At 45.7% G+C, this 22572-nt stretch overlaps 1 protein-coding gene across 2 annotated transcripts in view; it reads right to left on the bottom strand.

Annotated features, from left to right (window-relative positions):
* LOC140109508 (carbonic anhydrase 4-like) overlaps nucleotides 1–22251 on the bottom strand; it is a 92975-nt gene extending 70724 nt beyond the window's left edge. The window contains exons 1-2 of one of the 2 annotated variants that reach the window (XM_072132034.1): nucleotides 22203–22251; nucleotides 10470–10542 (exon numbers count right to left, since the gene is read on the bottom strand). In XM_072132034.1, coding sequence (XP_071988135.1) covers nucleotides 10470–10527 — 58 coding nt within the window. In that variant the 5' untranslated portion in view covers nucleotides 10528–10542; nucleotides 22203–22251. The remainder of the gene's footprint in view (nucleotides 1–10469; nucleotides 10543–22202) is intronic. The other variant, XM_072132033.1, reaches the window with a different exon arrangement.
* Between the last annotated feature and the right edge of the window lie 321 nt (nucleotides 22252–22572).

Here is a 22572-nt window from a genome sequence, read left to right as displayed (position 1 = left end):
TATACAGGTCACATATAAGAGGAGGATGGGGCTCAGCTAATAGACAGGTCATATATACAGGTCACATATAAGAGGAGGATGGAGCTCAGCTAATAGACAGGTCATATATACAGGTCACATATAAGAGGAGGATGGGGCTCAGCTAATAGACAGGTCATATATACAGGTCAGATATAAGAGGAGGATGGGGCTCAGCTAATAGACAGGTCATATATACAGGTCAGATATAAGAGGAGGATGGGGCTCAGCTAATACACAGGTCATATATACAGGTCACATATAAGAGGAGGATGGAGCTCAGCTAATAGACAGGTCATATATACAGGTCAGATATAAGAGGAGGATGGGGCTCAGCTAATAGACAGGTCATATATACAGGTCAGATATAAGAGGAGGATGGGGCTCAGCTAATAGACAGGTCATATATACAGGTCACATATAAGAGGAGGGTGGAGCTCAGCTAATACACAGGTCATATATACAGGTCAGATATAAGAGGAGGATGGGGCTCAGCTAATAGACAGGTCATATATACAGGTCAGATATAAGAGGAGGATGGAGCTCAGCTAATAGACAGATCATATATACAGGTCACATATAAGAGGAGGATGGGGCTCAGCTAATAGACAGGTCATATATACAGGTCACATATAAGAGGAGGATGGAGCTCAGCTAATAGACAGGTCATATATACAGGTCACATATAAGAGGAGGATGGGGCTCAGCTAATAGACAGGTCATATATACAGGTCACATATAAGAGGAGGATGGAGCTCAGCTAATAGACAGGTCATATATACAGGTCAGATATAAGAGGAGGGTGGGGCTCAGCTAATAGACAGGTCATATATACAGGTCAGATATAAGAGGAGGATAGGGCTCAGCTAATAGACAGGTCAGATATACAGGTCACATATAAGAGGAGGATGGGGCTCAGCTAATAGACAGGTCATATATACAGGTCAGATATAAGAGGAGGATGGGGCTCAGCTAATAGACAGGTCATATATACAGGTCACATATAAGAGGAGGATGGGGCTCAGCTAATAGACAGGTCATATATACAGGTCACATATAAGAGGAGGATGGGGCTCAGCTAATACACAGGTCATATATACAGGTCAGATATAAGAGGAGGATGGAGCTCAGCTAATAGACAGGTCATATATACAGGTCACATATAAGAGGAGGATGGGGCTCAGCTAATAGACAGATCATATATACAGGTCACATATAAGAGGAGGATGGGGCTCAGCTAATAGACAGGTCATATATACAGGTCACATATAAGAGGAGGATGGGGCTCAGCTAATAGACAGGTCATATATACAGGTCACATATAAGAGGAGGATGGGGCTCAGCTAATAGACAGGTCATATATACAGGTCACATATAAGAGGAGGATGGGGCTCAGCTAATAGACAGGTCATATATACAGGTCAGATATAAGAGGAGGATGGGGCTCAGCTAATAGACAGGTCATATATACAGGTCAGATATAAGAGGAGGATGGGGCTCAGCTAATACACAGGTCATATATACAGGTCACATATAAGAGGAGGATGGGGCTCAGCTAATAGACAGGTCATATATACAGGTCACATATAAGAGGAGGATGGGGCTCAGCTAATAGACAGGTCATATATACAGGTCAGATATAAGAGGAGGATGGGGCTCAGCTAATAGACAGGTCATATATACAGGTCACATATAAGAGGAGGATGGGGCTCAGCTAATAGACAGATCATATATACAGGTCACATATAAGAGGAGGATGGAGCTCAGCTAATAGACAGGTCATATATACAGGTCAGATATAAGAGGAGGATGGGGCTCAGCTAATAGACAGATCATATATACAGGTCACATATAAGAGGAGGATGGGGCTCAGCTAATAGACAGGTCATATATACAGGTCAGATATAAGAGGAGGATGGGGCTCAGCTAATAGACAGGTCATATATACAGGTCAGATATAAGAGGAGGATGGGGCTCAGCTAATAGACAGGTCATATATACAGGTCACATATAAGAGGAGGATAGGGCTCAGCTAATAGACAGGTCATATATACAGGTCAGATATAAGAGGAGGATGGAGCTCAGCTAATAGACAGATCATATATACAGGTCAGATATAAGAGGAGGATGGGGCTCAGCTAATAGACAGGTCATATATACAGGTCACATATAAGAGGAGGATGGGGCTCAGCTAATAGACAGGTCATATATACAGGTCAGATATAAGAGGAGGATGGGGCTCAGCTAATAGACAGGTCAGATATACAGGTCACATATAAGAGGAGGATGGGGCTCAGCTAATAGACAGGTCATATATACAGGTCACATATAAGAGGAGGATGGGGCTCAGCTAATAGACAGGTCATATATACAGGTCAGATATAAGAGGAGGATGGGGCTCAGCTAATAGACAGGTCATATATACAGGTCAGATATAAGAGGAGGGTGGAGCTCAGCTAATAGACAGGTCATATATACAGGTCACATATAAGAGGAGGATGGGGCTCAGCTAATAGACAGGTCATATATACAGGTCACATATAAGAGGAGGATGGGGCTCAGCTAATAGACAGGTCATATATACAGGTCAGATATAAGAGGAGGATGGGGCTCAGCTAATAGACAGGTCATATATACAGGTCAGATATAAGAGGAGGATGGGGCTCAGCTAATACACAGGTCATATATACAGGTCACATATAAGAGGAGGATGGGGCTCAGCTAATAGACAGGTCATATATACAGGTCACATATAAGAGGAGGATGGGGCTCAGCTAATAGACAGGTCATATATACAGGTCAGATATAAGAGGAGGATGGGGCTCAGCTAATAGACAGGTCATATATACAGGTCACATATAAGAGGAGGATGGGGCTCAGCTAATAGACAGATCATATATACAGGTCACATATAAGAGGAGGATGGAGCTCAGCTAATAGACAGGTCATATATACAGGTCAGATATAAGAGGAGGATGGGGCTCAGCTAATAGACAGATCATATATACAGGTCACATATAAGAGGAGGATGGGGCTCAGCTAATAGACAGGTCATATATACAGGTCAGATATAAGAGGAGGATGGGGCTCAGCTAATAGACAGGTCATATATACAGGTCAGATATAAGAGGAGGATGGGGCTCAGCTAATAGACAGGTCATATATACAGGTCACATATAAGAGGAGGATAGGGCTCAGCTAATAGACAGGTCATATATACAGGTCAGATATAAGAGGAGGATGGAGCTCAGCTAATAGACAGATCATATATACAGGTCAGATATAAGAGGAGGATGGGGCTCAGCTAATAGACAGGTCATATATACAGGTCACATATAAGAGGAGGATGGGGCTCAGCTAATAGACAGGTCATATATACAGGTCAGATATAAGAGGAGGATGGGGCTCAGCTAATAGACAGGTCAGATATACAGGTCACATATAAGAGGAGGATGGGGCTCAGCTAATAGACAGGTCATATATACAGGTCACATATAAGAGGAGGATGGAGCTCAGCTAATAGACAGGTCATATATACAGGTCAGATATAAGAGGAGGATGGGGCTCAGCTAATAGACAGGTCATATATACAGGTCACATATAAGAGGAGGGTGGAGCTCAGCTAATAGACAGGTCATATATACAGGTCACATATAAGAGGAGGATGGGGCTCAGCTAATAGACAGGTCATATATACAGGTCAGATATAAGAGGAGGATGGGGCTCAGCTAATAGACAGGTCAAATATACAGGTCAGATATAAGAGGAGGATGGGGCTCAGCTAATAGACAGGTCATATATACAGGTCACATATAAGAGGAGGATGGGGCTCAGCTAATAGACAGGTCATATATACAGGTCAGATATAAGAGGAGGATGGAGCTCAGCTAATAGACAGATCATATATACAGGTCAGATATAAGAGGAGGATGGAGCTCAGCTAATAGACAGGTCATATATACAGGTCACATATAAGAGGAGGATGGGGCTCAGCTAATAGACAGATCATATATACAGGTCAGATATAAGAGGAGGATGGGGCTCAGCTAATAGACAGGTCATATATGCAGGTCACATATAAGAGGAGGATGGGGCTCAGCTAATAGACAGGTCATATATACAGGTCACATATAAGAGGAGGATGGGGCTCAGCTAATAGACAGGTCATATATACAGGTCACATATAAGAGGAGGATGGGGCTCAGCTAATAGACAGGTCATATATACAGGTCACATATAAGAGGAGGATGGAGCTCAGCTAATAGACAGGTCATATATACAGGTCAGATATAAGAGGAGGATGGGGCTCAGCTAATAGACAGGTCATATATACAGGTCAGATATAAGAGGAGGATGGGGCTCAGCTAATAGACAGGTCATATATACAGGTCACATATAAGAGGAGGATGGGGCTCAGCTAATAGACAGGTCATATAAACAGGTCAGATATAAGAGGAGGATGGAGCTCAGCTAATAGACAGGTCATATATACAGGTCAGATATAAGAGGAGGATGGGGCTCAGCTAATAGACAGGTCATATATACAGGTCAGATATAAGAGGAGGATGGGGCTCAGCTAATAGACAGGTCATATATACAGGTCAGATATAAGAGGAGGATGGGGCTCAGCTAATAGACAGATCATATATACAGGTCAGATATAAGAGGAGGATGGAGCTCAGCTAATAGACAGGTCATATATACAGGTCACATATAAGAGGAGGATGGGGCTCAGCTAATAGACAGGTCATATATACAGGTCAGATATAAGAGGAGGATGGGGCTCAGCTAATAGACAGGTCATATATACAGGTCACATATAAGAGGAGGATGGAGCTCAGCTAATACACAGGTCATATATACAGGTCAGATATAAGAGGAGGATGGGGCTCAGCTAATAGACAGGTCATATATACAGGTCACATATAAGAGGAGGATGGAGCTCAGCTAATACACAGGTCATATATACAGGTCAGATATAAGAGGAGGATGGGGCTCAGCTAATAGACAGGTCATATATACAGGTCAGATATAAGAGGAGGATGGGGCTCAGCTAATAGACAGGTCATATATACAGGTCACATATAAGAGGAGGATGGGGCTCAGCTAATAGACAGGTCATATATACAGGTCACATATAAGAGGAGGATGGGGCTCAGCTAATAGACAGGTCATATATACAGGTCAGATATAAGAGGAGGATGGGGCTCAGCTAATAGACAGGTCATATATACAGGTCACATATAAGAGGAGGATGGGGCTCAGCTAATAGACAGGTCATATATACAGGTCACATATAAGAGGAGGATGGGGCTCAGCTAATAGACAGGTCATATATACAGGTCAGATATAAGAGGAGGATGGAGCTCAGCTAATAGACAGGTCATATATACAGGTCACATATAAGAGGAGGATGGAGCTCAGCTAATAGACAGGTCATATATACAGGTCACATATAAGAGGAGGATGGGGCTCAGCTAATAGACAGGTCATATATACAGGTCACATATAAGAGGAGGATGGGGCTCAGCTAATAGACAGGTCATATATACAGGTCAGATATAAGAGGAGGATGGGGCTCAGCTAATAGACAGGTCATATATACAGGTCACATATAAGAGGAGGATGGGGCTCAGCTAATAGACAGGTCATATATACAGGTCACATATAAGAGGAGGATGGAGCTCAGCTAATAGACAGGTCATATATACAGGTCAGATATAAGAGGAGGATGGGGCTCAGCTAATAGACAGGTCATATATACAGGTCACATATAAGAGGAGGATGGAGCTCAGCTAATAGACAGGTCATATATACAGGTCACATATAAGAGGAGGATGGGGCTCAGCTAATAGACAGGTCATATATACAGGTCACATATAAGAGGAGGATGGGGCTCAGCTAATAGACAGGTCATATATACAGGTCAGATATAAGAGGAGGATGGGGCTCAGCTAATAGACAGGTCATATATACAGGTCAGATATAAGAGGAGGATGGGGCTCAGCTAATAGACAGGTCATATATACAGGTCAGATATAAGAGGAGGATGGGGCTCAGCTAATACACAGGTCATATATACAGGTCAGATATAAGAGAAGGATGGGGCTCAGCTAATAGACAGGTCATATATACAGGTCAGATATAAGAGGAGGATGGGGCTCAGCTAATAGACAGGTCATATATACAGGTCACATATAAGAGGAGGATGGGGCTCAGCTAATAGACAGGTCATATATACAGGTCACATATAAGAGGAGGATGGGGCTCAGCTAATAGACAGGTCATATATACAGGTCACATATAAGAGGAGGATGGAGCTCAGCTAATAGACAGGTCATATATACAGGTCACATATAAGAGGAGGATGGGGCTCAGCTAATAGACAGGTCATATATACAGGTCACATATAAGAGGAGGATGGGGCTCAGCTAATAGACAGGTCATATATACAGGTCAGATATAAGAGGAGGATGGGGCTCAGCTAATAGACAGGTCATATATACAGGTCAGATATAAGAGGAGGATGGGGCTCAGCTAATAGACAGGTCATATATACAGGTCAGATATAAGAGGAGGATGGGGCTCAGCTAATACACAGGTCATATATACAGGTCAGATATAAGAGAAGGATGGGGCTCAGCTAATAGACAGGTCATATATACAGGTCAGATATAAGAGGAGGATGGGGCTCAGCTAATAGACAGGTCATATATACAGGTCAGATATAAGAGGAGGATGGAGCTCAGCTAATAGACAGGTCATATATACAGGTCAGATATAAGAGGAGGATGGGGCTCAGCTAATAGACAGGTCATATATACAGGTCAGATATAAGAGGAGGATAGGGCTCAGCTAATAGACAGGTCATATATACAGGTCAGATATAAGAGGAGGATGGAGCTCAGCTAATAGACAGGTCATATATACAGGTCAGATATAAGAGGAGGATGGGGCTCAGCTAATAGACAGGTCATATATACAGGTCAGATATAAGAGGAGGATGGAGCTCAGCTAATAGACAGGTCATATATACAGGTCACATATAAGAGGAGGATGGGGCTCAGCTAATAGACAGGTCATATATACAGGTCACATATAAGAGGAGGATAGGGCTCAGCTAATAGACAGGTCATATATACAGGTCACATATAAGAGGAGGATGGAGCTCAGCTAATAGACAGGTCATATATACAGGTCACATATAAGAGGAGGGTGGAGCTCAGCTAATAGACAGGTCATATATACAGGTCACATATAAGAGGAGGATGGGGCTCAGCTAATAGACAGGTCATATATACAGGTCAGATATAAGAGGAGGATGGGGCTCAGCTAATAGACAGGTCATATATACAGGTCACATATAAGAGGAGGATGGGGCTCAGCTAATAGACAGGTCATATATACAGGTCACATATAAGAGGAGGATGGGGCTCAGCTAATAGACAGGTCATATATACAGGTCAGATATAAGAGGAGGATGGAGCTCAGCTAATAGACAGGTCATATATACAGGTCACATATAAGAGGAGGATGGGGCTCAGCTAATACACAGGTCATATATACAGGTCACATATAAGAGAAGGATGGGGCTCAGCTAATAGACAGGTCATATATACAGGTCAGATATAAGAGGAGGATGGGGCTCAGCTAATACACAGGTCATATATACAGGTCACATATAAGAGGAGGATGGGGCTCAGCTAATAGACAGGTCATATATACAGGTCAGATATAAGAGGAGGATGGAGCTCAGCTAATAGACAGATCATATATACAGGTCACATATAAGAGGAGGATGGAGCTCAGCTAATAGACAGGTCATATATACAGGTCACATATAAGAGGAGGATGGGGCTCAGCTAATAGACAGGTCATATATACAGGTCACATATAAGAGGAGGATGGAGCTCAGCTAATAGACAGGTCATATATACAGGTCACATATAAGAGGAGGGTGGAGCTCAGCTAATAGACAGGTCATATATACAGGTCACATATAAGAGGAGGATGGGGCTCAGCTAATAGACAGGTCATATATACAGGTCAGATATAAGAGGAGGATGGGGCTCAGCTAATAGACAGGTCATATATACAGGTCACATATCAGAGGAGGATGGGGCTCAGCTAATAGACAGGTCATATATACAGGTCACATATAAGAGGAGGATGGGGCTCAGCTAATAGACAGATCATATATACAGGTCACATATAAGAGGAGGATGGGGCTCAGCTAATAGACAGGTCATATATACAGGTCAGATATAAGAGGAGGATGGGGCTCAGCTAATAGACAGGTCATATATACAGGTCACATATAAGAGGAGGATGGGGCTCAGCTAATAGACAGGTCATATATACAGGTCACATATAAGAGGAGGATGGGGCTCAGCTAATAGACAGATCATATATACAGGTCAGATATAAGAGGAGGATGGGGCTCAGCTAATAGACAGGTCATATATACAGGTCAGATATAAGAGGAGGATGGGGCTCAGCTAATAGACAGGTCATATATACAGGTCAGATATAAGAGGAGGATGGAGCTCAGCTAATAGACAGGTCATATATACAGGTCACATATAAGAGGAGGATGGAGCTCAGCTAATAGACAGGTCATATATACAGGTCAGATATAAGAGGAGGATAGGGCTCAGCTAATAGACAGGTCATATATACAGGTCAGATATAAGAGGAGGATGGAGCTCAGCTAATAGACAGGTCATATATACAGGTCAGATATAAGAGGAGGATGGGGCTCAGCTAATAGACAGGTCATATATACAGGTCACATATAAGAGGAGGATGGGGCTCAGCTAATAGACAGGTCATATATACAGGTCAGATATAAGAGGAGGATGGGGCTCAGCTAATAGACAGGTCATATATACAGGTCACATATAAGAGGAGGATGGGGCTCAGCTAATAGACAGGTCATATATACAGGTCAGATATAAGAGGAGGATGGAGCTCAGCTAATAGACAGGTCATATATACAGGTCAGATATAAGAGGAGGATGGGGCTCAGCTAATAGACAGGTCATATATACAGGTCACATATAAGAGGAGGATGGGGCTCAGCTAATAGATAGGTCATATATACAGGTCAGATATAAGAGGAGGATGGGGCTCAGCTAATAGACAGGTCATATATACAGGTCACATATAAGAGGAGGATGGGGCTCAGCTAATAGACAGGTCATATATACAGGTCACATATAAGAGGAGGATGGGGCTCAGCTAATAGATAGGTCATATATACAGGTCAGATATAAGAGGAGGATGGGGCTCAGCTAATAGACAGGTCATATATACAGGTCACATATAAGAGGAGGATGGGGCTCAGCTAATAGACAGGTCATATATACAGGTCAGATATAAGAGGAGGATGGAGCTCAGCTAATACACAGGTCATATATACAGGTCAGATATAAGAGAAGGATGGGGCTCAGCTAATAGACAGGTCATATATACAGGTCAGATATAAGAGGAGGATGGGGCTCAGCTAATAGACAGGTCATATATACAGGTCAAATATAAGAGGAGGATGGAGCTCAGCTAATAGACAGGTCATATATACAGGTCAGATTTAAGAGGAGGATGGGGCTTAATGACCTTTTGTCAGGAATTATGATTATTTCAGGGCTGGTACATTAGATAACTGGATACAAATTCTCCCTTAATTCCAGATGGTCACATGATTATAATGGAGGGAAGTGTGTAATAATATAATTATATATAGAAGGGCTCTGGGCGTGACCCTATTACACGCTTTGGGGGTTATTTATCACTCGGCGGCTCCTTGGGGCACTTCTGTGTCTATTTTTGGAGCTCCGCCTCCTGATTCATTTTAGTGGCTTTGGGTCTGGGATTTTTTTTCCAAAAAGTTCCAAAAATTTTTCTCAAAATGCATAAAATATCCCAGGACATCCAGCAGCAGGGACTGGACTGAGTGTCTGTCGCACGGGTCGGCCCTCGCAGAACTTCTATTTTTGCACCAGATTAATGAAGAGGCGGAAATAGTCCTCGGAGACTTTTTAGCAATGAAAACACTCAAAAAACCTCCATTCCACAGGAAGCCAATGATGAACACCCCCCTCCAGGCTGCAGTGTAGGTGCACAGTTTTTCTCTATTTTTTGTTTCTCTGTTTTTTTGCCTATTTAGTGTCCGGAGCCTCATTCCTGGAGCACTTCCTCATTTCAGCGCCATTTTTTTGTCTTCTAGGTTTGTAATTTTTACTGTATGAAGTGCCGACTCCATTGCTGGCGTAAAGTGTGAGGCTTAATCGGGAGCAGAAAACACAACCACAAAGCAAAATGAAACATGAGAAGATGCGTCATACGAGCCCAAAACTGGAAACCAACAGGAAAACGTGAATCCCTCCTAATATGTGAAGCATTGGGCACATTGGGGGTCATTTGTCATGGGTTTTCCCGCACCTTGGACTTACCTGCTTTACTAGAGGCAAAATTAACCAGCAATAAAATAGGCAAGAATTTAGGATCCATCCGGGTGTTTTGTCTCTGCCAAAAACGAATCAGACAATTAATATTCTTGATATCAGACGGTTTTCTACAGATCCCCGTGCACAATATATGAGACTATAGTGGAAGCGCAGCCCATGTACAATACGACTTGTATCTGCTGAGACCCGGAGGATGGTCGGGTATAGAGGTCTCCATCATGTTAGTAGTAGGATAGGATAACCGGATGTAATATCGCGCTGCTTAGTAGAATTAGTGTGCTGCGTGCTACGTGCTACGTGCTGGGCGCTGTAAATATCAAGCAGAAAAACATTTATTAGTGTTCAATAACCGATAAAGGGATGGGGACAACGCGTTTCGGGGAGAATTTCCCCTTCTTCAGGTCCAATAGATTTTTTTTGGATGTCGTTCTGTGGCGGATAAAAAAAGCAGGGGACGTTCTATCAAAGAGTGACGTCATACACAATAAAGCCCATAAAACGCATACATCAAAGATATCAAGGAATATTACAGACACAAAGGTTTTTCCCCTTTTTTCTTTTTTTTTTTAAGGATAAAAAATATCTTCTAGAGGAAAAATATGATAAGTGATAAAATGTTATAATGCAAAATATATAAATCGATAAATGATATTTTTATGATCTGAATTCCAGAGCAGTCTAATGTGAGGGACACTTACCTGGCTGTATCCTGGGGAAGCTGTAATATCCTTATGAATTTTATGAAATTGGAGGAGAAATGGTGAATAAATCAGAAAACTGCTGGATAACTTGGTGTAAGGTGGAGGTACTTACAGAGCCGGGCTACTAACACTGAGCTGCGGTGATGAACGGTGAGGACGAGCCGATATGTGGTGTACCAGGGCGGGAGGTAAGTGGCCTTGGTGTAATAATGAGCAATGCTGTGGGGGGGGGGGGGAATACTGGTAAGGTTCACAGGGAAGATAATTGTCAAAGGATCCCATGAAATGTAATAAAAGTGGAGCTGAACATCAAAGTGGGGGCTTGGCTGGAAGTTACAGGTGGAGATGGAGGTGCTAGATCATGTACTGGGCATATGTCATATCTTTTCCAGACATTCACTTAAGCCATAGGGGCAATATCCAAAGGTTCTCTCTTCTGGTGAGTGGATTGGGCCGGTCTTGGTGATGGCTTGGGATCTGTTCTATGTTGAGTGCCTTTGCTTCACTGAAGTCGCTATTGTGATGACTTTTGAAATGTCTTGAGACACTGTGGAGCATGAATCCGGTTTTAACTTTGCTCCTATGGGTATTAACCCTTTCTCTAAACGGTCCTGCCGACATACTGGGGCATTCCAAAAGATACACTACATATTCGGAGCCGCAGTTGAGAAAGGACAAGATTTGGAAGGATTCTGTGGTAGTATTTGACATGAAGGTCTTTTTTCCGTGTTGAATGATTTCACATGTCGTGCTCCTCGTGCTGTTACAGCGGAAAGTCCCCTTGAGTGTTGGAAACATAGAGGAGGGGCGTTGTGCCAGTGGTTTAGCCTGGATAGTCCAGGGACGTGGTTTGGTTGGAGCCAGAATGGATTTAAGCGTTGGAGCGCGTTTGTAGGTAAGTATGGGGGCCTTGGGTAATTCTTTGCAGAGGTATGGGTCAATGCTTTTCTAATACGGCTCGTATATTCCTGTGGTCTGAGGAGAAGGTAGTGATAAAAGACTTCTGTCTGTATCCTGGGGTAAGGTTTTGCACGATGGTTGGAGGCATTCCTCCTGGGTTAGGACATTTGTCCTATGGTAGGCATCTTGGATGATAGATGGTGGGTATCGCTTCTGTGCAAACCTTTATCTAAGGACGTCTGATTGAGTTCTGAAAGTTTTTGGGCCGGTGCAGTTCTTCCGGACCCTTTTATATTGGCCGTATGGAATATTTTTAAGCCACTTCTTGTGATGAGAGCTAGAAAAATCCAAGAAGCTGTTAACATCAACAGGTCTGAAAAATGTTTCAGTTAGTAGTTTTGTGCCGGTGGGATCAACTTATATTTTAAGGTCCAGAAATTCAATATGAGTGGGAGAAAGATTCAGGGTTAGGGTTATGCACCAGCGGTAACGTTCTTGCTTCACTCTCAGAGCCTTCCCATACGATAAAAAGATTGTCTATTTATCGTTTAAATAGCACAAACTTCTGGTTGTAGAGGGGGTTACCAACTATGAAGTCCCCCATAAAGAGGTTTGCATAACTCGGGGCGAATCTGGTGCCCATCGCTGTACCCCTTTTTTGAATGTAAATTGAACGGTAGGAAAAGATGTTGTGATCGAGAATGAAGCGAATGCTTTCTAGGATGAATTTGACTTGTGAGTTGGTCATCTTGGGGTCCCTCTCTAAGACTTGGGATACAGACTGGATGCCCAAAGTGTGGGAGATGTTTGTATATAAAGCTGTTACGTCCATTGTCATCAAGAGGAATGTGGGTTTCCATTGAAATCTTTTAATTCCAAAATGAATTGTGTTGAGTCCCTCAGATAGGTTGGTAGTTGCCTTGCATAATCTTGGAGGAGCACATCAACGTATTCGGACAGGTTGGAGGTGAGCGAGTTAATACCTGAAATGATGGGCGGCCGGATGGATGGATAGGATCCTTATGGATTTTTGGGAGATAGTAGAAAAGTGCTGTTCTTGGATTTCTGGGTAGGATTTACTGGTGTTCTTTTTTATTTAGGATGCCGGATCTTCAGGCATCCTTCAGTGATTCCAGATGTTCCTGTTTGGGATCCATGTCCAGGGGTTCTTAGTAGTTGGTATCGGAGAGAATTTTTAGTGATTCTGTGATGTAATCCTCGGTGTTTCGGATCACTGTTCCACCACCCTTGTCGGCTGGTTTGATGGTGATTTGGGGATTGGCCATAAGTTCTTTCAAGGTTTTTATTTCTTTTGGATTTAAATTCAGTATATGTTTGTTTGGTCTCTTAAGGGTTCTGAGGTCGGAAGACACTAATGCGTAGAAGGTGTCTACGAATGGGCCTCGACTCTGGGTTGGATTAAATGTGGACTTAGGTTTTAATTGGGTATGGATGAAATTCTCTGTTTCTTCTATGTCGGAATCGGCGTCTTTTCGTGGGTTGTTTTCTGTTCCTTGGGTGTGGAGGGAAGTACTAAAAAAGAGGGGATCATACTGGTACTGAGGTCTCCACCGATATTCTGGTTTGTAAATTGGATGGATGGTAGCTTCAAGCTGGTTCTCTTGGGAGTTGATTAATTCAGGTGACGTAGTTGAGTGAATTGCGGGGTGGGTATGGGGGATGAAGATGACTTTTTTTGTTGGCATTGCGTCAGGTTGCAGGTTTGGAGGTAGATTAGAGTGTTCTTGTGAAGTATCAAGATGAACCTTCAGGTTAGTGAGTGAGAAAGAGGAAGAGGAATTGTCATTAGTTGATGTCAGCCCTTGTGGCTGATTTGGAGGAGTGACTGGGTGATTTTTTGGGGTCTTTGAGGGTTTTGGGGGGGGATGTGTTAGACTTAGTTTTGTTAGATACGTGAGTTGTCTGTACTTTGTTTAGTCTAGGGGAGGTTTTTGGGGGGTAAATCGTCTTTTTATATTTGTGATTGTGAAACTCTTTTCCTTTGATGTTGGGTGAAGGATGGCTTCTCCTGGGATGATTGGTTTTTAAGGAAAGGAGGGACGGGATGGCTGGAGTGGGGGGTTCTTGTTTTTCTTTGTACTGTTGGGGCTCATACTCGTCTGTATCTGAATGCCAAATTTTGTGTGATTCGTTGGTGTATTCAACCCAATCTCTCTGTAATTTTTGGGCTTTTTTGGATATCAAATTGAGTTCAATATTTCTCAATCGTTGAGAAATAGAATGGTTGAGCTTATGATAATCTCCCTATTTATCCACCCTCCTTTTTTATCCACCACAGAACGACGTCCAAAAAAAATCTATTGGACCTATAGAAGGGGAAATTCTTCCCGAAACGCGTTGTCCCCATCCCTTTATCTGTTATTGAACACTAATAAATGTTTTTATGCTTGATATTTGCATTTATATGTACTTATCTCTGACTTTACAACGCCCAGCAGCAGCACACTAATTCTACTAAGCTACTAAGCAGAGCAATATTACATCCGGTTATCCTATCCTACTACTAACCTGTCTTACATCAGGAACTCCTTCCTGCACACCGGAATCTGCAGCTGCTCACATTTAATAAGTCACCAGGGGCACAATTTACCTTCTATATCCAAACTAGGCAGTCACCATTTAGTCCCCTCTTACTCAACCCTCCATTCCCATGGTGCGCGGTGTCCCCTTATAACAAATTACACTCCAGTGCAGGCAGGGTGCATGTGCAGGGGGCTGGGTGCAGGCAGGGTGCATGTGTAGGGGGCTGGGTGCAGGCAGGGTGCATGTGTAGGGGGCTGGGTGCAGGCAGGGTGCATGTGTAGGGGGCTGGGTGCAGGCAGGGTGCATGTGTAGGGGGCTGGGTGCAGGCAGGGTGCATGTGCAGGGGGCTGGGTGCAGGCAGGGTGCATGTGTAGGGGGCTGGGTGCAGGAAGGGTGCATGTGCAGGGGGCTGGGTGCAGGCAGGGTGCATGTGCAGGGGGCTGGGTGCAGGCAGGGTGCATGTGCAGGGGGCTGGGTGTGATTAACAAGGTGAAGAATTTTGGTAACTAAGAACTATGACTACTGTTACACTGTGACACAGATTTACTGCCTTGGTATATAGGGAGGGATCTTCTCAGAGATTATTGTAATTATTATTATTATTATTATTATTATTATTATTATTATTATTATGGAGATTATTATTATTATTGAGATGATTATTATTATTTTTACTATTATTAATAATCGTCTCCATAATAATAAAAATAATAAAATTTATAATAATAATAATAGTTTCAATAATTAACTTAAGTAATCTCTGAGAAGATCCCTCTCTATATATCAGTGCATTAGTCTGTGTCACAGTGTAACAGTGGCAGATAACACTTCTTAGTTACCAGAAATCCTCAGCTCTGTATCACTGGGCTTATAGCTCAGTTAATTAAGGCTCCTGTCAACAGTGCAGAGGGTCCCAGGTGCGAATCTCAGCCTGGCCAAAACTTTATTTAATTAAATAAAGAGCTTGTGTCTGGGGAAGCCCTGGAGACCGTATATGGAGATATACTGATCTGACCTGATGACATGGTTCCTGCTCTGCGCTAAGCCGACACTTCTCTGAAAAGGATTCCCTGCCCGATGTCTGCTCTGGGGAACCCTAGGAGATGCAGTGACCATATATGGAGAGATGCTGATCTGACCTGATGACGTGGTCACTGCTCTCCGCTAAGCCGACACTTCTCTGAAAAGGATTCCCTCCCCGATGTCTGCCCTGGGGAACCCCAGGAGATGCAGTGACCATATATGGACAGATGGTGATCTGACCTGATGACGTGGTCCCTGCTCTCCGCTAAGCCGACACTTCTCTGAAAAGGATTCCCTCCCGATGTCTGCTCTGGGGAACCCTAGGAGATGCAGTGACCATATATGGACAGATCTGATCTGACCTGAGGACGCGGTCCCTGCTCTCTCTGCTAACCCGACACTTCTCTGAAAAGGATTCCCTCCCGATGTCTGCTCTGGGGAACCCTAGGAGATGCAGTGACCATATATGGACAGATGCTGATCTGACCTGATGACGTGGTCCCTGCTCTCTCTGCTAAGCCGACACTTCTCTGAAAAGGATTCCCTCCCGATGTCTGCTCTGGGGAACCCTAGGAGATGCAGTGACCATATATGGACAGATGCTGATCTGACCTGATGACGTGGTCCCTGCTCTCCGCTAAGCCCGACACTTCTCTGAAAAGGATTCCCTCCCGATGTCTGCTCTGGGGAACCCTAGGAGATGCAGTGACCATATATGGACAGATGGTGATCTGACCTGATGACGTGATCCCTGCTCTCCGCTAAGCCCGACACTTCTCTGAAAAGGATTCCCTCCCGATGTCTGCTCTGGGGAACCCTAGGAGATGCAGTGACCATATATGGACAGATGCTGATCTGAAGCTGATGACGTGGTCCCTGCTCTCCGCTAACCCGAAACTTCTCTGAAAAGGATTCCCTGCCCGATGTCTGCTCTGGGGAACCCTAGGAGATGCAGTGACCATATATGGACAGATGGTGATCTGAAGATGATGACGTGGTCCCTGCTCTCTCTGCTAAGCCCGACACTTCTCTGAAAAGGATTCCCTCCCAATGTCTGTAGAAGCCATTCTGTACTGTGAGTTCAGGCTTTCAAAGTATTTACTATGCGGACACAGCGGGACCTGGGGGGAAAATCCGTGCCAATCTCATAGCTGCCCGTGACGCGGGGCAGGGGTAAGAAAAACGGGACTTTCCCGGCAAAATCGGGACGGTTGGGAGCTATGCACATCTGCAAATTTTAGTCTCTGCTCTTACAAACAATGGGGCACATTTATTTACCCAGTCCTGACGTGATCCCCGATCCGGACTGTCTGACGTCCAGCACGAATCACCAAGATCGTGCCCCCGATATCCTGCATATGTCACTTCCCCGCTCAGGTCCCCGGAGTTCAAATTCTTCTTCCTGGTGCATGTAAGTGCATTGTCCGTGTATAATGCGCTGTGCGGGGAGTCACTAAGATCCTGCACCCGATATCCTGCATGTGTCGCTTCCCCGCTCAGGTCCCCGGAGTTCACCTTCTTCTTCCTGGTGCATGTAAGTGCATTGTCCGTGTATAATGCGCTGTGCGGGGAGTCACTAAGATCCTGCACCCGATATCCTGCATGTGTTCCTTCCCCGCTCAGGTTCCCAGAGTTCACCTTCTTCTTCCTGGTGCATGTAAGTGCATTGTCCGTGTATAATGCGCTGTGTGGGAAGTCACTAAGATCCTGCACCCGATATCCTGCATGTGTCGCTTCCCCGCTCAGGTCCCCGGAGTTAACCTTCTTCTTCCTGGTGCATGTAAGTGCATTGTCCGTGTATAATGCGCTGTGCGGGGAGTCACTAAGATCCTGCGCCCGATATCCTGCATGTGTCGCTTCCCCACTCAGGTCCCTGGAGTTCACCTTCTTCTTCCTGGTGCATGTAAGTGCATTGTACGTGTATAATGCGCTGTGCGGAGAGTCACTAAGATCCTGCCCCCGATATCCTGCATGTGTTACTTCCCCGCTCAGGTCCCCGGAGTTCACCTTCTTCTTCCTGGTGCATGTAAGAGCATTGTCCGTGTATAATGTGCTGTGCGGGGAGTCACTAAGATCCTGCACCCGATATCCTGCATGTGTCGCTTCCCCGCTCATGTCCCTGGAGTTCACCTTCTTCCTGGTGCATGTAAGTGCATTGTCCGTGTATAATGCGCTGTGCGGGGAGTCACTAAGATCCTGCGTCCGATATCCTGCATGTGTCGCTTCCCTGCTCAGGTCCCTGGAGTTCACCTTCTTCTTCCTGGTGCATGTAAGTCCATTGTCCGTGTATAATGCGCTGTGCGGGGAGTCACTAAGATCCTGCGCCCGATATCCTGCATGTGTCGCTTCCCCGCTCAGGTCCCCGGAGTTCACCTTCTTCTTCCTGGTGCATGTAAGTGCATTGTCCGTGTATAATGTGCTGTGCGGGGAGTCACTAAGATCCTGCGTCCGATATCCTGCATGTGTCACTTTCCCGCTCAGGTTCCCGGAGTTCACCTTCTTCTTCCTGGTGCATGTAAGTGCATTGTCCGTGTATAATGCGCTGTGCGGGGAGTCACTAAGATCCTGCACCCGATATCCTGCATGTGTCGCTTCCCCTTTCAGGTCCCTGGAGTTCTCCTTTTTCTTCCTGGTGCATGTAAGTGCATTGTCCGTGTATAATGTGCTGTGCGGGGAGTCACTAAGATCCTGCGTCCGATATCCTGCATGTGTCGCTTTCCCGCTCAGGTCCCCGGAGTTCACCTTCTTCTTCCTGGTGCATGTAAGTGCATTGTCCGTGTATAATGTGCTGTGCGGGGAGTCACTAAGATCCTGCGCCCGATATCCTGAATGTGTCGCTTCCCCCGCTCAGGTCCCCGGAGTTCACCTTCTTCTTCCTGGTGCATGTAAGTGCATTGTCCGTGTATAATGCGCTGTGCAGGGAGTCACTAAGATCCTGCACCCGATATCCTGCATGTGTCACTTCCCCGCTCAGGTCCCCGGAGTTCACCTTCTTCTTCCTGGTGCATGTAAGTGCATTGTCCGTGTATAATGCGCTGTGCGGGGAGTCACTAAGATCCTGCACCCGATATCCTGCATGTGTTCCTTCCCCGCTCAGGTTCCCAGAGTTCACCTTCTTCTTCCTGGTGCATGTAAGTGCATTGTCCGTGTATAATGCGCTGTGTGGGAAGTCACTAAGATCCTGCACCCGATATCCTGCATGTGTCGCTTCCCCGCTCAGGTCCCCGGAGTTAACCTTCTTCTTCCTGGTGCATGTAAGTGCATTGTCCGTGTATAATGCGCTGTGCGGGGAGTCACTAAGATCCTGCGCCCGATATCCTGCATGTGTCGCTTCCCCACTCAGGTCCCTGGAGTTCACCTTCTTCTTCCTGGTGCATGTAAGTGCATTGTACGTGTATAATGCGCTGTGCGGAGAGTCACTAAGATCCTGCCCCCGATATCCTGCATGTGTTACTTCCCCGCTCAGGTCCCCGGAGTTCACCTTCTTCTTCCTGGTGCATGTAAGAGCATTGTCCGTGTATAATGTGCTGTGCGGGGAGTCACTAAGATCCTGCACCCGATATCCTGCATGTGTCGCTTCCCCGCTCATGTCCCTGGAGTTCACCTTCTTCCTGGTGCATGTAAGTGCATTGTCCGTGTATAATGCGCTGTGCGGGGAGTCACTAAGATCCTGCGTCCGATATCCTGCATGTGTCGCTTCCCTGCTCAGGTCCCTGGAGTTCACCTTCTTCTTCCTGGTGCATGTAAGTCCATTGTCCGTGTATAATGCGCTGTGCGGGGAGTCACTAAGATCCTGCGCCCGATATCCTGCATGTGTCGCTTCCCCGCTCAGGTCCCCGGAGTTCACCTTCTTCTTCCTGGTGCATGTAAGTGCATTGTCCGTGTATAATGTGCTGTGCGGGGAGTCACTAAGATCCTGCGTCCGATATCCTGCATGTGTCACTTTCCCGCTCAGGTCCCCGGAGTTCACCTTCTTCTTCCTGGTACATGTAAGTGCATTGTCCGTGTATAATGCGCTGTGCGAGGAGTCACTAAGATCCTGCGTCCGATATCCTGCATGTGTCACTTTCCCGCTCAGGTCCCCGGAGTTCACCTTCTTCTTCCTGGTGCATGTAAGTGCATTGTCCGTGTATAATGCGCTGTGCGGGGAGTCACTAAGATCCTGCACCCGATATCCTGCATGTGTCGCTTCCCCTTTCAGGTCCCTGGAGTTCTCCTTCTTCTTCCTGGTGCATGTAAGTGCATTGTCCGTGTATAATGTGCTGTGCGGGGAGTCACTAAGATCCTGCGTCCGATATCCTGCATGTGTCGCTTTCCCGCTCAGGTCCCCGGAGTTCACCTTCTTCTTCCTGGTGCATGTAAGTGCATTGTCCGTGTATAATGTGCTGTGCGGGGAGTCACTAAGATCCTGCGCCCGATATCCTGAATGTGTCGCTTCCCCCGCTCAGGTCCCCGGAGTTCACCTTCTTCTTCCTGGTGCATGTAAGTGCATTGTCCGTGTATAATGCGCTGTGCAGGGAGTCACTAAGATCCTGCACCCGATATCCTGCATGTGTCACTTCCCCGCTCAGGTCCCCGGAGTTCACCTTCTTCTTCCTGGTGCATGTAAGTGCATTGTCCGTGTATAATGTGCTGTGCGGGGAGTCACTAAGATCCTGTCCCCGATATCCTGCATGTGTCGCTTCCCCACTCAGGTCCCCGGAGTTCACCTTCTTCTTCCTGGTGCATGTAAGTGCATTGTCTATGTATAATGCGCTGTGCGGGGAGTCACTAAGATCCTGCGCCCGATATCCTGCATGTGTCGCTTCCCCGCTCATGTCCCTGGAGTTCACCTTCTTCCTGGTGCATGTAAGTGCATTGTCCGTGTATAATGCGCTGTGCGGGGAGTCACTAAGATCCTGCGTCCGATATCCTGCATGTGTCGCTTCCCTGCTCAGGTCCCTGGAGTTCACCTTCTTCTTCCTGGTGCATGTAATTGCATTGTCCGTGTATAATGCGCTGTGCGGGGAGTCACTAAGATCCTGCACCCGATATCCTGCATGTGTCACTTCCCCGCTCAGGTCCCCGGAGTTCACCTTCTTCTTTCTGGTGCATGTAAGTGCATTGTCCGTGTATAATGTGCTGTGCGGGGAGTCACTAAGATCGTGCGCCCGATATGCTGCATGTGTCACTTCCCCGCTCAGGTCCCCGGAGTTCACCTTCTTCTTCCTGGTGCATGTAAGTGCATTGTCCGTGTATAATGCGCTGTGCGGGGAGTCACTAAGATCCTGCCCCCAATATCCTGCATGTGTCGCTTCCCCGCTCAGGTCCCCGGAGTTCACCTTCTTCTTCCTGGTGCATGTAAGAGCATTGTCCGTGTATAATGTGCTGTGCGGGGAGTCACTAAGATCCTGCCCCCAATATCCTGCATGTGTCGCTTCCCCGCTCAGGTCCCCGGAGTTCACCTTCTTCTTCCTGGTGCATGTAAGTGCATTGTCTGTGTATAATGTGCTGTGCAGGGAGTCACTAAGATCATGCACCCGATATCCTGCATGTGTCACTTCCCCGCTCAGGTCCCCGGAGTTCACCTTCTTCTTCCTGGTGCATGTAAGTGCATTGTCTGTGTATAATGCACTGTGCGGGGTGTCACTAAGATCGTGCATCCGATATATCCTGCATGTGTCGCTTCTCCGCTCAGGTCCCTGGAGTTCACCTTCTTCTTCCTGGTGCATGTAAGTGCATTGTCCGTGTATAATGCGCTGTGCGGGGAGTCACTAAGATCCTGCGTCTGATATCCTGCATATGTCACTTCCCCGCTCAGGTCCCCGGAGTTCACCTTCTTCTTCCTGGTGCTTGTAAGTGCATTGTCCGTGTAAATCCCGTGTTTAGTCTGAATCAGTCCGGTTGTCTGTTGGCCACGCCTCCGATCGCGTGCACCAAAACCCCCACTTAAATGCGGTGCAAATCGGAAATAGTCGGGAAACCTGACGAAAATGTGCCGTGCGGACCCTTAGTAAATAAACCCCAATCTCACTTATTGAAGGTTCAGTAGATAAAAGTCCAAAGCCACCAAGCAATAAAAAAAATCATGCAACCATAAAGTTATAATTTAATCTTAAGACTACAGTAGAAATAAAAACCAGTGCTGTGTGAATGAGCTCCTAGAAATGAATCTGTCCGTGTGCCAGGGCCATGGTGCACGATCCGCGTGGCCGGAGCGCTGAGCTTACAGAAAAGGCAAATCTTGGAAATGACAGAGATTCCTTTTCGTGGTAACTAAGGCTGCATTAGTATGTTGCATTTCAATGGCATTTTGAAATCCAATTCAAATGCAACGCGCAGGGGCTTGGCCCAATACACGGAGACACAATAAAAACTCAATAAAAACTCAATAAAAACTCAGCCTAAAGGTTAAATCCGAGACTACAACACACGAGACTAATGATAAATGACCTGTAAGAATGACAGCAGCTTCCAATCTGGACTGAGATGCATCCAGGAGGCGAGCTGCGCCCATCTCTACCGCAGCGAGGTATGAGACATCACCTTATTGCTACACATGGCTACTTACCTGTAATCTCAGCGTGATGTCCTGCAGCCTCCACAGCTCCTGTCCTAGAGGTAGGCGATGGGCAGATATATATAGAAGGGAGACATGTGCCTGGACCCTCCCCATCTTTGAGATGCTTGTATTTGGGGCAAGAGCTACATTCTCTATTGTCAGCCTGAGGCAAAGAAAATAAGAGCAGTTAAAAGACAAGTGGTATATCAGGTTGTCATCTGTGTACCATAAACTTAACTGAAAGGAAAAAACATCAGAAGGCACCTCCATGAAGGACACCACCAAAGAGGACACCATAATAAAGGACAGCACAAAGAAAACACCATCATACAGGGCACCAACATAAAGGACACCTTCATAGAGGCCACTGCTATAAAGG

This window comes from Engystomops pustulosus, unplaced genomic scaffold, assembly GCF_040894005.1.
Source record: "Engystomops pustulosus unplaced genomic scaffold, aEngPut4.maternal MAT_SCAFFOLD_210, whole genome shotgun sequence".
In the NCBI taxonomy this organism is placed as follows: domain Eukaryota; kingdom Metazoa; phylum Chordata; class Amphibia; order Anura; family Leptodactylidae; genus Engystomops; species Engystomops pustulosus.
This window is presented reverse-complemented; position numbering and strand designations above follow the sequence as displayed.